We start from the raw sequence: 15,333 nt of genomic DNA on the forward strand, positions 1-15,333 counted from the left end.
TTGACAATGAGGGTGTGGCTTATTGTGGGTGTGGCTTGTGTGGTGTCTGTAGGGGTGTGGCTTGTCATTGTGAGAAAGATTCCCCCCCTCCCCCTTTAAATCGTGTTTACTATATAGACCATACAGTTAGGACAATACCTGAGGGCCTGATACTGAGATCTATAATATACCGTGGGCCTGATACTGGGGGCCAAATTCTGGGGTCTGCATTATACAGGTCTGGTGTGGATTAAGATCATCTTCCCTGCTGTACTGTTCCCCTAACTCTGTATTGTCGTTCTTTTTAAAATGCAGCATGCTGTAGGTATGGTATATTGTAGGTGCCTAAGCCTAGGGGAAAAGAAATGTTAAGTATGTTAGTGGTGCATACATGCATTAACCTCTTAAGGAGCCATGACGTACCGGTACGTCATGGATCACTGTCACTTAAGGACCCATGACGTACCAGTACGCGGGTCCTTCAAGAGGGCGCCGCGGACCGGCCGCATGCGATCGGGAGACATGGCATGCAGAAATACACTGCAGGCCATCCTTACCTGTCCGACGATCGCTGCTATTGGCTGATCAGTTCAGATCAGCCAATAGCGGCGATCGGAACCTTTCCGGGCCATCGGTGACCCGATGACCCGGAAAATGATGGCGGCCGGTGCTGTCCGAGGAGAGCATTCTGTACTAATCAATACTTTACTTTAATTAAAACATCAAATGTTTCTTCTAATTATGCTATCACAATAGCATTACTAGAAGAAACATTTTGAATCAGAGCCGTCCGCAGCACAGTGACTTCATTGTGCCGGCGGACTGCGAAGAGACAAGATGGAAGAGAGAAGAGCAAGACATCGGAGAGTGAGTATAAAGCTCTCCCCACCCCCTCCCCAGCACTGCACGCATCCTAGCAAGGATGGGGGGGGGCACTTAACCCCTTCCTTGCTGGTATGGGTGCAGTCTGACATCAGTCTGGCCCCCAAGGGGTTAAGGGGGATGCAATGCATCCTCCCTTAACCCCTTGGTGGCCAGACTGTAAGCAGCGATCTGTAAAGATGCTGCATACTGTAAGGTGCACAACACCGCTCACAATGATGGGTGTTGTGCTCCTGTTTGTGTGGTTTTTGTGTGTTTCTCCCTTTTTGTTTTTCAGATATCGGTATCCAGTGGATTACGTCAGATTCCATGGACTACGTCGATGACCAGCGGTTGTTTTTCTTTTTTTTATAAAATGGTCAATGAGGGGTGTGGGGGTGTTTTTATTTGAATAAAAAAACATTTTTCACTTGTGTCTTGTCTTTATTTCTTTACTTTATAGACTTAGTAGTGGAAGCCGTCTAATAGACGGAATCCATTACTAAGTTGGGGCCTAGTGTTAGCTGGTATAAAATGGCTAACACTAACCCCCCATTATTACCCCAGTACCCAATGCCACCAGGGGTACTGGGAAGAGCCGGGTGCCAGTGGTCCCGGAGTGTCAAAATTGGCGCTCCTGGACTGGGGCGGCAGCAGGCTGGTAATATTTAGGCTGGAGCCTAAACCAATGGCTCTTCACACCCTGATGTTACCAGGCTGCTGTTGGTTGGTTTTTAAACCGGCTGGTTATAAAAATAGGGGGGACCCTATGCGTTTTTTTTATTATTATTTATTTATTTTAAAAAAACGCATAGGGTCCCGAAGTCACTGTGCTGCGGACGGCTCTTTTATGTGTGCGATCAGCTGATCAGCTGATCGCACATATAATTCAAAATGTTTCTTCTAATAATGCTATTGTGATAGCATAATTAGAAGAAACATTTGATGTTTTAATTAAACAGAATGCTCTATTTACCGGGAATATGAATTAACGGCTTAATGGAGCTTCCTGTACTAATTAATATTTAATTAATAAAACACATTTTTAACACATTTTAAAATCAGTTTTGTTGTTCAATAATTTAATTTAAACGAATCCATACTTGTGCAATTAAATATACTGTCAAAAAATAAATATATATAGAAATATACATTTATTTATATATATATATATATATATATATATTTATTTATTTTAACAGTATATTTAATTGCACAATGATGGATTCGTTAGAATTAAATTATTGAACAACGAAAGTGACTTTATTACAAAGAAAATGTGTTTTATTAATTTAATATATTAACTATTAGAGGCATCGGCATTATTGCCGGCTATTTTTTAAGTACTCCGTACGGGACCGCCTGTAAATCCACGGCCGTGAATTTGCACAGTTCCGGCCGCAAACAATGGTCTTGTTAATTTTTTACGGGTCCGTTTACGATCGGACCGTAGGCTCATACGTAGTGTGCACTGTTGCAGCCGTATATAGTATACTTTCCAGCGTACGCATCAACCTCAAAAGTACGGGCGCACTACGGCCGTACATATACGTAGTGTGAACATAGCCTTAGGGTTTGTGCACACTGCGGAATGGTGAAGGATAACCCTTTGTGCATTCCGCAGCTGGCACCCGCCGGCGGACTGATGCAGGCGTGTGTCTCCACCCATGTCATAGACTCCATCCTATGCATGGGCGGATACCATCGTCCGTCCAAAGAATGAACATATTGGACGGAGAGCGGAATCCGCCTGTGCATAGAAGGGAGTCTATGACACGGACGGAGACGCGCGCCCGCATCAGTCTGCCGGTGGGTGCCAGCTGCAGAATGCACAAAGGATTATCCTTCGCCATTCCACAGTGTGCACGTACCCTTAGAGCAGGGGTGGGCCCGGCCCCTGACACCTCCGGATGTGGCCCGCGGCTCCCCTGTGACATGCGCCGCTCTGGAGGAGAAGGAGCCGACACACACGGCATCCTCCTGTGTCTGTGACAGCTGCCAGGAGGATGCTGTGAGTGCCGGCTCCTTCCCCTCAGAGCGGTGCACATCTTCTGACTCCTGCCCTCCTCTGACGTGCGCCGCGCTGGTGAGGCAGGAGCTGGCACAGACACAGGAAGATGTGTTGTATGCCGGCTCCTGCCTCACGAGCGCGGTGCAGAGCGGCGCACGTCTTCTGACTCCTGCGGGCCGCGCGCGATGACGTCATTTCATCGCGCGCCGCCTGCAGGAGAAGACCGGCACAGAAGAGAGGAGGGAGAAGAGGACCTGGACAGCGTGGGAGCGGAGGAAAGGTGAGTGGGATGTTTATTTTTTTCATTTGGGGCAGACACTGGGGGTTAACTAGGCCACCAGGGACATGACTGGGGGGCTAACTAGGCCACAAGGGACATGACTGGGGGGTTAACTAGGCCACCAGGGACATGACTGGGGGGTTAACTAGGCTACCAGGGACATGACTGGGGGGTTAACTAGGCTACCAGGGACATGACTGGGGGGTTAACTAGGCCACCAGGGACATGACTGAGGAGTTAACTAGGCTACCAGGGACATGACTGAGGGGTTAACTAGGCCACCAGGGACATGACTGAGGAGTTAACTAGGCTACCAGGGACATGACTGAGGAGTTAACTAGGCTACCAGGGACATGACTGAGGAGTTGACTAGGCCACCAGGGACATGACTGAGGAGTTAACTAGGCTACCAGGGACATGACTGAGGAGTTAACTAGGCTACCAGGGACATGACTGAGGAGTTAACTAGGCCACCAGAGACATGACTGAGGAGTTAACTAGGCTACCAGGGACATGACTGAGGAGTTAACTAGGCCACCAGGGACATGACTGAGGAGTTAACTAGGCCACCAGGGACATGACTGAGGAGTTAACTAGGCCACCAGGGACATGACTGAGGAGTTAACTAGGCTACCAGGGACATGACTGGGGGGGTTAACTAGGCCACGAGGGACATGACTGAGGAGTTAACTAGGCTACCAGGGACATGACTGAGGAGTTAACTAGGCCACCAGGGACATGACTGAGGAGTTAACTAGGCTACCAGGGACATGACTGAGGAGTTAACTAGGCTACCAGGGACATGACTGAAGGGTTAACTAGGCCACGAGGGACATGACTGAGGAGTTAACTAGGCTACCAGGGACATGACTGGGGGGGTTAACTAGGCCACCAGGGACATGGCTGGGGGGTTAACTAGGCTACCATGGGCATCACTAAGGATTCAAATCAGGTACAAGGGGCATCAGAGAGGGTTAACTACAATAGCAGGGGCATTAGGGGAACAATACTTTGCCTTGTTCGGTTGCTACAAACCCCCGCTACTAACTGCCGCGCACGGTATAACATTGAGTGCGGCCCTCGAATGATTTTATTAAGGCCCGACCGGCCTTCGACATGGAAAAGGTTCCCCACCCCTGCCTTAGAGTGTATGATGGAAGGGACACCCGAATCCAGCCCCCAGATGCCCCCCCCCCCCATCCTCCAAGTTAGTGGGAAGATCGTTCGGGAACTGATCTTCCCACTGCTGGATAAAGGTTACCACCGGTACGGGGATAACTTTTATACCAGCACCCCCTCTTCCGGTCCCTCGCTGCCCGAGCTACTGTAGCTTGCGGCACGATCCGAAAATATCAGAAGCAGTAATAGAGCCCTAATATTTAGCAGCCATGGAGCAGACCCAGCGCTTCTGGATATGAGGGACCCCGTATCGCACCAGGACAACATTTTCCAGGTGACGTCCCCCACACTAGAAAACAGGAGACCCCAGAAGAAGTGCAGAGTGTAGCGTAACAGGAAGGACACCATTTTCCAGTGTGACACCTGACCTGATCACCCCGGCCTCTGCATACTGGATCGCTTCAAGGCGTACCACAAGTCATCGGAGTTCTACATTTTCTAAATTCTGTCCCTTATTCCTATTTCAGTGGTCACGTTGATCCAGGGATCATTCTGATTGCCATTATGGAGTCGGGAAGGAATTTTTCCCCTGTGATGAGGCTACTGTCGTCTGCCTTACGAGGGTTTTTTGCCTTCCTCTGGATCAACACAGGTTGAATTTGATGGACACCTGTCATTTTCAACCTTATAAACTAATAATTGGCCTAATACCCCCAAATAAATTAATAATTGTCCCTTTTCCCCAGCTAAATAGGTATGGCCGCCATTCCCATTAGAGGATGCCATGATGCAATTACAAAGCCTCTGTGCGTCCAGGACAGTAGAAACCCCCCACAAGTGACCCCATTCTGGAAACTACACCCCATAAGGAATCTAACAAGGGGGCAGCGGGGATATGGCCCCCTGGTGACGGTTACATTTGGGACGTGAAAATGAAAAAAATTTTATTTTTTATTTTCACGGCATATGTTCTACATATGTGCCTGTTACCAGTGGGGTCCATATGCTCACTGCACCCCTTGTTAGATTCCTTATGGGGTGTAATTTTCAGAATGGGGTCACTTGTGGGGGGTTTCTACTGTCCTGGCAGCACAGGAGCTTTGAAATTGCGACATGGCCTCTATCCTCCATTCCTGCCTCTAAATGGCGCTCTGTCCCTTTGGTGGCTTGCCCTGTGCCCATATGGCATATTATGTCCACATGTGGGGTATTTTCGTACTCAGGGGAAATTACCCTACATGTTTTGTGTTTATTTTCTTTTTTAACCCCTTGTGGAAATGGAAAAAAATCAAGGCTAGACCAACATTTAGTATAATTCTTTTTTAATTTTTACTCTAAATCATTGATCTTGTCTTGATTTTTTAATTTTCACAAGGGGCTAAAAGATTTAAAAAAAACACAAAATGTGTAGAGCAATTTCCCCTGAGTACGGAAATACCCCACATGTGGACATAAAGCGCCATGCGGGTGCAGGGTAAGCCTCCAAAGGGAAGGAGCGCCATTTGTTTTTTTGAGTCTGGATTGGATTTCGAGGGGCCTTGTTGCATTTAAAAGGTCCCTCTGTTGCCAAGACAGTTGAAACCCCCCAAAAGTGACCCCATTATGGAAACTACACCCCTCAAGAAATGTAACAAGGGGTGTAGTGAGCATATGGACCCCACTGGTGACGGGCAAAAATGTGGAACAATGTGGCGTGAAAAGGAAATATTACATTTTTTACACTATAATGTTGGTCTAGCCTTGAATTTATCATTTTCACAAGGGGTTAAAAGAGAAAAAAACACAAAATGTGTAGAGCAATTTCCTTCGAGTCCGTAAATACCCCACACGTGGACATAAAGCGCCATATTGGCGCTGGGCAAGCCTCCGAAGGGAAGGAGCGCCATTTGGATTTTGGAGGTTGGATTCGGCTAGAATGGATGATGAACGCCATGTCGCATTTACAGAGCCATCGTGCTGCCAAGACAGTGGAAACCCCCCACAAGTGACCCCATTCTGGAAACTACACCCCTCAAGGAATCTAACAAGGGGTGCAATGAGGATATGGACCCCTTGATGACGGGCACATTTGTGCCGTGAAAGTGAAAAAATGAAAATTTTCACTTTCACGTCACATTTTTGTGCCCGTCACCAGTGGGGTCCATATGCTTACTGCACCCCTTGTTAGATTCCTTGAGGGGTGTAGTTTCCAGAATGGGGTCCCTTGTGGGGGGTTTCCAGTGTTTTGGCAGCACAAGGGCTCTGTAAATGCGACGTGGCCCTTGAAATCCATTCCAGTGAAATCCAGCTTCCAAAAGCCAATTGGCGCTCCTTCCCTTTGGAGGCTTGTGCTGCGCCCGCTTGGCACTTTATGTCCACATTTGGGGTATTTCCGTACTCGGGAGAAACTGCGCTACATGTTTGGTGTTTTTTTTTTCCTTTTATCCCTTTGTGAAAATGAAAAATTAAAGGCTAGAACAACGTTTTAGTGTAAAAAATACTTTTGTCTTTTTTCACGCCATATTGTTCGGAAAATCTGTGAAGCACCTGTGGGGTCCAGATGCTCACCGCACCCCTTGTTACATTCCTTGAGGGGTGTAGTTTTCTAAATGGTGTCCCTTTAGGGGTGTTTTTTAGGTTTTGGCACTCCACAGCCTCTGCCAACCTGAAGTGGTACAGTCAGAAATGACCAAATATAACGGAGCCATTGAAATTCACTAGGCGCTCCTTTGTATCTGAGGCTTGTGGTTCCGTCAAAAAAATGCATTAGGGCCACATATGGGGTATTTATATAAACTGCAGAAACGGGGCAATAAATATTGGGGTGCATTTCTCTGGTATTAGGTTTATAATTATGAAAAATATTGGATTACAATAAAATCTCAGCACAGAAAATAAAAAAATTAAAATTTCTTACTCACTTAGCTTTTATTTCTTTGACTCCCCTAAAGGGTTAAAAAACTTTCTGGATGTGCTTTTGCAGAGTTTTGGTGGTACAGTTTCTGAAATGGGGTGCTTTGTGGGGCTTACTAACATACAGTCCCCTCAAATACACTTTGAACCTGAAAAGGTCCCTAAAAATATCTGATTTTGAAATTTTACTGAAAATTTGGAAATTTGCTGCTAATGTTTTACGCTTTCTATTGTCTAGAAAAAATGAAATATAGTTTAATAAATGCCGCCAACATAAAGTAGACATGTTGCTAATGCTATTTAATATATAATTTATGTGGCATAACCATTTTCTGTATAAGCAGAAAGGTTTCAAAGTTTGAAAAATGCATTTTTTCACAATTTTTCACGTTATTTTGGTGTTTTTCATAAAGATTCGTTATGAGTATCGACTCCATTTTACCAGAAATGTAAAGTACAATATGTCACGAGAAAACAATCTCAGAATCAGCCGGATAGGTAAAAGCATCCCGAAGTTATTAATGAATAAAGTGACACTGGTCATATTCATAAAATTTGCTCCGGTCCTTAAAGAGTCACTGTCGTATTTTTTTTTTTTGCAGAAATCAATAGTCCAGGCGATTTTAAGAAACTTTGTAATTGGGTTTATTAGCCAAATCTGCCATTATTTGCATGTAAAAAGCCTTTTCCCAGGTCCCCCCCTCCTTCCTCTTTTTCATCCACTCTGAAAAATCTGAAAATTGTGACTTGTTGCAGGAGACGTACCCTGTCTGCTCTAGGGAGAGGGGAGGGGGGAGGAGGAAGGAGGGAGTTAGCCGGCAGCAGAAAGCAGATAACAGAGGATTACAGGCACGGAGCTGGGTGACAGCTGTAATCTGAGCTCAGACAGGTCACTGGTGATGGTCAGAACAGATAACGGGTGAGGGATTTGTAGATTAACTCTTTGTTGTCCTGTTTTGGTCTATTCTTTAGCTCTCTCCATAGGAGAACAATGAAGACAGGGGGGAGAGCTTCAAACTGCTTTTTCATGATAAAAATGCATTTTTCGGATAATAAACCCAATTACAAAGTTTCTTAAAATCGCCTGGACTATTGATTTCTGCAAAAAAAAAATTCACGACAGTGACACTTTAAGGCCATTTCAGGCCTGGTCCTTAAGGGGTTAAAGGGGTTTTCTGGGTAAAAAAAAGACTGATGAGCCATCCACAGGATAAGTCAACAGGGTGCATTAATGTGTTCTATGAATACGGTCAATGCACAGAAGATGTGCAATGGACCAGATTCACAAATCTTGTTAATAATGTATCATTATGATGCTGGGAGCACCGCTGTTTACTTATCTTCCTGGTACTGTACTCACACAGCTGTGCAGCTGTGTAAATCTATTTTTCCAGGATATTGAGGACCAGGCCCAAAATGACCCAGTGGACCACGCAAATTTTCATTTTCGCGTTTTTGTTTCTTCCTCCTCCCCTTCTAAGAGCTCTAGCACTTTTAGTTTTCTGTCTACAGGGCCATGTAAGGGCTTGTTTTTTACAGGAATAGTTGTACTTTGTAATGGCATCTTTCATTCTACCATGTATAATGGAACCCCAAAATTATTATTTATGAAGATATAAATTGGTGAAATCGTAAAAAAGAATGCAATATGGTAACGTTTGGGGGGTTCCTGTGTCTACGTAATGCATTATACGGTAAAAGCGACATAATACCATTATTCTTTAGGTCAGTCTGAACACAACCATATGCTACCAATGTGACAGAACCGTACAGGTACAGTAATACATTGTATAGACACATCTATATAACTTTTAATGTACTTTTAATAGAAAACAAGTTTTTCTTATCCGGAGTTCCCCTTTAACATCCCTGCATCTGGCAAAAAGAAATTGGCAAAAAGTCACACACTTGCTGTTTGCCTAATTGATAAATTCCCTTCCATAGTGTTTATTTTCATATAACTACGTACAAGCTGCTTAGTTTACAGCACACGTCCTACATTGAAAAATTCTATCATCCAGTGTAGACTATAACTCGTGTAGACTCAAGCAGTCATACCAATTACATACACTAGATGGAGCCAAAGTTAAAGTATAACTATAGAACCTGAAACTACATATCATGGGAGGAGCAGATGAAGGGTGTGTTAGGATAGTGTTCTTATGACATAAACATCAGTATCTCTGGGGAATCAGTAACTACAGACGTGAATACAATAGAAGCACCGCTGAAATAAAATACTGTAATCACATCATTTACTTTTTAAAATAATAATGAAGAAATACTATTTGGATGCCTTCCCTACAGAATGGCAATGAACTACACTGAGGCCAAGAAGGTATCAAACAGCTTTATCTGGGAATGAATTAAACTGGACAAGCAAGTAAGTGTTACTGAGGAATATATCTATGCCATGTACAACCTGAAGTATATCAGCTCCCATATAGACATGTAGAGCTGTTACCACCTTATAAAACAGATTAGTACGCATACTATATACCAACCATTCTGCATGGGTTATGTAACATGATCCTCAATACCCACATATCACATATAGTGTACTGCTATGTTATTCTGTTTAAGCTTCCATTTCATTTAAATTTCAAGTTAAAAAAGAAGTCATGGTTATACACTATAAAGCCTAAATGTTCTCTATGAGTGAAAAAGTATGTATTTAACATTATATTTCAAACCAAGCATTGCTAAAAAAAATAAAAAAAAATAAAAAAAACAACCCCAGTGCCTTGTAAATAAAGGGAAGCTACATCAACCATGTGTGGAAGTGTATTCATCTGAAATGCTCCTAGTAAACATGGTTCTTCACTTTTAAACATGAGCATGGTATGTTCAACCTATGCATGTTTGTATTCTTCTTTGTTTGGGGTGACACAGGTAATAGGTGCACTTTCTAATGTATACGTTATTTTCACAGACTTGAGGATTTGACTATTGACCCAAATATCTGGACCTATAGCAGCACAATGCCAGCTAGCAAACCAGAAGATATGTACTGGATAGAAGGATCTCAGAGAGAAAATGCACTGGAACACTTCTATACCTTGGAACAAGAACTCGGAAGGTAGTATGGCAACATGGTGGATCACTTTAAAATCTAAGCATACAACAGACTATCAGTTGCATCACACTAAACTGGCACACCAGAAAAACAGAGGATGGTATTGTTCAGTAATGGATGCACATTATTAAAGCGACTCTGTACCCGCAATCTGACCCCCCCCCCCCCCCCCCCCCCAAACCGCTTGTACCTTCAGATAGCTGCTTGTAATCCAAGATCTGTCCTGTGGTCCGTTTGGCAAGTGATGCAGTTATTGTCCTAAAAACAACTTTTAAACCTACAGCCCCGTGCCCTATAGGCGTGGCTTAGAATATCTGTGTCCTAACTTTGCACCACCCCCTCCGTCCCTCCTCCCCACCCTCTTAATCATTAGGAATGCCACTGGAACATTTTCTTCATGCTGAACATTTGCACAGGTGTCTTAATGATCCAGCCCATTTGACGGACTGACACTGGTGGGGAATAGTAGGCAATCTGCCTGGAGCATTCCTAATGATGAAGAGGGTGGGGAGGAGGGACAGAGAGGTTGTGCCAGCCTAATGCATACACAATCTAGGCCACTCCTGTAGGGCACGGGCTGCCAGTTTAAAAGTTTTTTTATAACAATAACTGCATCACCTGCCAAACAGACCCCAGGACAGATCTTAGATTAAAAGCAGCTGTCCGAAGGTACAAGTGGTTTGGGGGGATTGTGGGTACAGAGTCACTTTAAGGCTTCCCTTAAACACAACTTTCGCACAGTATATTTTGAGGATGAAAAACACAACAAAAACTTCTGGCATTTTTTCATTTTAATATGCCAGAAAGAAATGCCAATATGCATAGAGACACAACTTTTTTTTTGGCGTTTTTAGTCATAAAAATGCCAATATTGGTGCCAAAACACTGCAACCAGATGTTAGCTGAGAGTGAATGGGAAAAATGAAACACAAAACCCACAGGACCTTTTTGCAATAGTGTTTTTTTGAGGACAGTTTGGCCGCTTTTAGTGTACTTGCCGTTTTTGGAGTTTGGCCCTCAGCACGCCTTCCCGCCTGCTGGCTCCTGCAGCACCCCTTATAAATATTCCTAGTGGCCCTCTACAATGATATCACTCTCTGCCACTGCTCAATGCAGAGCGCTGTTTTGAATATTTATAAGGTGTGCCCCATTGCACCAAACTGCCTCATTTACATATGAAGAAAAAATTTATTTTATCAGTAATGAGGCAGCGTACCTTCTAAATAAAGGTATGACTGCTATAGATTAGCGAACCTCAAGCATATTCGGGTTTGTCCAGACCCAAACTCTTTGGTAACTCATTTGATAACCGGTGGCTGGAGGAGTTGGATGCATCCCTATAGAGTCCTATGGCTATATTGTTTTCCAGAGAGCCTTGGGGCACCATCCAGCTTCTTTAGCCACCGGTAATCAAATGGCGAGAGTTTGGTTTATTTGGATGAACTGGAATGTGCTCAAGGTTCACTTCCTGTCCCCTGCCCTATTAGAATCTAGTTAGATCAGTCTAACCTGCTGCTTGATTCACTTTTAACATAGTCAAATGGCTATAAAAGATTCTTATCAGTTTTCATAATAATAATAATTCCTTTATTTATATAACAGCAACTCATTTTGCAGCACTTTATATAAATTCTTCAGTTTTGGTCCCTGCCCCATTAGGGCTTACAATATAAATTTGTCTATCTGTATGTTTTGGGTGCGGGAGGAAACCCATGCAAACACTGGGAGAACATTCAAACTCTTTGCACATGTGTTTAAACCCAGGACCCCAGGGCTGCAAGGCTCCAGTGCTGAGCCAGTGCAAATAAATGTTCTGATGTATTATGCCATTGCTTGGAGAATAGAACATTCACAGAGTAACAAGCTCCCTAAGGGGCCTTTCACATGTCACACGGACAGTATTTTGTGGATGTGTGAATGGCCCCCTACTGCAGATGCTGTGCATTAAACAGACCACTTTGTAGTTAGAGTTTAAAGCCACAGTTATGCACGCCTTCCAGTACACTAGGGAAAAGGCAAATGGGTTGATAAATGTATTGTGAACAAGTTGTGCCAAGTTGCTCCAACACTTCAGGTCACCATGTGCTGAAAATGGCATGATCTTGCTTTGGTAAATCTGGGTCATAAAGTACCTATTCTAGACATTGTGTCTTAGGTTTTACTCACATTACAGTCATTATGCTTTATGATAGTTATGTGGAAAGCTAGGTGTGGTTAGCAACAATGTAGATTTCATAAACATGAAACAAGTGCATGAGCAATGAGATGTGCAACAGAACACAGAAACCTTCATCTAAGCCTCATATTATAGAGTTTTATTTATTCAAATGCAAGTCTTAGGTAAGTGCAGGTAAAAGAGCTCGATACATCTATATCATAAAAATGAAAGTCTGTCTGTCTCTCCGTCTGTCCCATATAGACTTCCAAACACCTGAACCGTTTGAACCCAAATTTGGCCCACAGACACATTGGGTGCCCGGGAAGGTTAGAGCGAAGGTCCCGTCCCCGCCAGATGTACAGGAGAGGAGGGGGAGGGGGGGAGACCGCCCCATAGAAATGAATAGGAAAATCTACAAACTGCACACACAGGTGATATAATTAGTGCTGCAGCTGAAACGGCAGTTGGAAGCCTTAGCAACCAATAGGATTACTACTTTCATTTTCACAAGGAGCTGGAATCTGATTGGTTGCTAGGGCCAGCTGCCTCACAAGAGATCCACAGAAATAAATACAGTAAGGGTGCCTTCACACCTACCGGATCCGCAGCGAATTTCACGCTGCAAATTCACTGCGAAGTCCGCTGCGGATCCAGTGTCATTCAACTCTATGACACTTCATACTGGCAGCGAGATTGACATCCCACTGCGAGTATGTAAGTTAACCCCCTTGGCGGCCGGAGCGTAACTTACACTGACAGAGGCCCCCATCATTCCGCCCGCACAGACCGCTATTAAATCGTGCAGGCTCCCCTCCTCCAGTGTGTTCAGCACTGTGCTGCTGCTGCCGGGCACGCCTCTCTCCTCGCGACTCTCCACTACCAATGTTGTATATAACCAGGCTCTGTATAACACTGCCAATGTTGTACATAACCAGGCTGTATATAACGCTGCCAATGTTGTATATAACCAGGCTGTATATAACACTGCCAATGTTGTCTATAACCAGGCTCAGTATAAAATTGTTAATGTTGTATACCAGGCTGTATACTGTAAAACACTGCCAATGTTGTATATAACCAGGCTCAGCATAACACTACCAATGTTGTACATAACCAGGCTGTGCACTGTATAACACTGCCAATGTTGCATATAACCAGGCTGTATATTACACTGCCAATGTTGCATATAACCAGGCTGTATATAACACTGACAATCTTTGTATATAACAAGGCTGTATATAAAACTGCCAATGTTGTATAACCAGGCTCTGTATACAGTCTGATCACATGACATCTCAGTTTGGCTATTAGGTATTTAGGATGTTTAAAGTTTTTAGTTTATGTAAATTGTAGCTTATGCACATTAGAAATAAACAGTGCAGAACTGTCGGGGTATATAGCGTATAAAGGGATATATACAAGGGCATAGGCGTATAAAGGGGTACATAGCGTATAAAACAAGCGCATAGATTTGCCTCCTGGGCGACCTTGGAACAAATCTAATTAACACACTGACACTATATATGCGGGCAGCGCCGGGTACATTTCCTAGTTCATCATATATAAACGGGCACAAAAAAATTAATCTTAGACACCTAGAAGGTTTCATTCTTCAAATGAAGAAGCTGGGAATTACCACAGAAAGCTCCAGAGACATTAATAATCATGTTTGCCAGATCTGTATGCTGAATCCCTCAGCATCTGCCACCGAGCAGAAATCCTCTCATGTTAACTATTCTGTGGATGGATGCAGTAATCCTGCAGTATCAGGCAAATTACAAAAAAAGTGTGTTATGCACCTTCATTTTTTTAAATTATTGGTCTGAGTGACATACATGCTTTATTTGGGACTTAAAGCATTTGTGGTAATTCTCAAAGCCTGTCAGACAAAGGAAGCCTCTTTAGGGTAGAATAACATGTGGGAGGATTGTTTCAAAATGCTTTGTAACTAGAGATGAGCGAACCTCCAGCATGCTCGAGTCGATCCGAACTTTCGGCATTTGATTAGCGGTGGCTGCTGAACTTGGATAAAGCCCTAAGGCTATATGGAAAACATGGATATAGTCATTGGCTGTATCCATTTTTTCCAGACAACCTTAGAGCTTTATCCAAGTTTAGCAGCCCCCGCTAATCAAATGCCGATCGTTCGGGTTCGGATCAACTCGAACCCGAACTCTATTTGTAACCAAAGCTTACCATACACCTTTAATAACTGATGGCCGCAAAAACATAACCAATCGGAGAGGATCATGGGGAATTGCTGGGGCACGCCCCTTTGCTGAGCTGTGGCGTGTCTGGGACCCAGATCCATCCTAATTTGTTGATACCTGAGATTATCTAGAAATGAGGTATATCGGCTTGGATCAGGAGCAAGCTGGAGGTGGCTCTGCTAAGGGGCATACCGCAGGCTGGTGAATCTGGTGTGGTGAAGGGCGAAGCCCAGACGCCTGAGAGCCACTGAAACTGTCAGATGCAGGGCAGATATTCAGCACCATGTGATTGAGAAGTCCTGTGCGACACTGCATGGGCCTTGTGAAGTACAGAGGAGAAGCCAAGTTGGGAGCAGGTGGAGATGCCAATGCCAATAAAGGTAGTTGCTCCATCTAAGACAACACGTCCCTTAGTAGAAACAAGCTAGCAGGGGCCACATGAGTGTAAGTTCCTGTGCCATGCGGCACGGGTACTGTAGAAAGGCATGAAGTGGAAGGGATTGGGAGAAGATGCTGGTGAGAGCGGTGCCGTGCTGCAGGCCCTGTATTCCTGTCATCCTCAGCTAATAAAAGCAGCAAGACTGCCCGCAAGTAAGAGCAACGTGGCTCAGGCACCGTTTGAATAGAACATAATCTTTATGTTCCTGCCTAGAAGTTGGTGAGAGCAGCGTTAAACTGCAAACCTTTTTGTTTTTCTCTTCCCTCCATGTTTGCATACAGTTATTGAAAACCTCCTTGCAATATGTG

The 15,333-nt window shown here is 44.1% G+C and overlaps 1 protein-coding gene across 6 annotated transcripts in view; it reads left to right on the forward strand.

The window, feature by feature from the left end:
* The window catches only part of LOC138785936 (calcium/calmodulin-dependent protein kinase type IV-like), a 94,342-nt gene that overhangs the window by 27,575 nt on the left and 51,434 nt on the right, over positions 1–15,333 (forward strand). For 2 of the 6 annotated variants that reach the window (XM_069962423.1, XM_069962422.1), the window contains exons 1-2: positions 9,337–9,525; positions 10,075–10,221. In XM_069962423.1, coding sequence (XP_069818524.1) covers positions 10,124–10,221 — 98 coding nt within the window. In that variant the 5' untranslated portion in view covers positions 9,337–9,525; positions 10,075–10,123. Of the gene's footprint in view, positions 1–8,867; positions 8,916–9,336; positions 9,526–10,074; positions 10,222–12,888; positions 12,952–15,333 lie in introns of those variants that run through there. The other 4 variants (XM_069962420.1, XM_069962421.1, XM_069962424.1 and 1 more) reach the window with 4 other exon arrangements.

This window comes from Dendropsophus ebraccatus, chromosome 3 (assembly GCF_027789765.1).
Source record: "Dendropsophus ebraccatus isolate aDenEbr1 chromosome 3, aDenEbr1.pat, whole genome shotgun sequence".
NCBI lineage: Eukaryota > Metazoa > Chordata > Amphibia > Anura > Hylidae > Dendropsophus > Dendropsophus ebraccatus.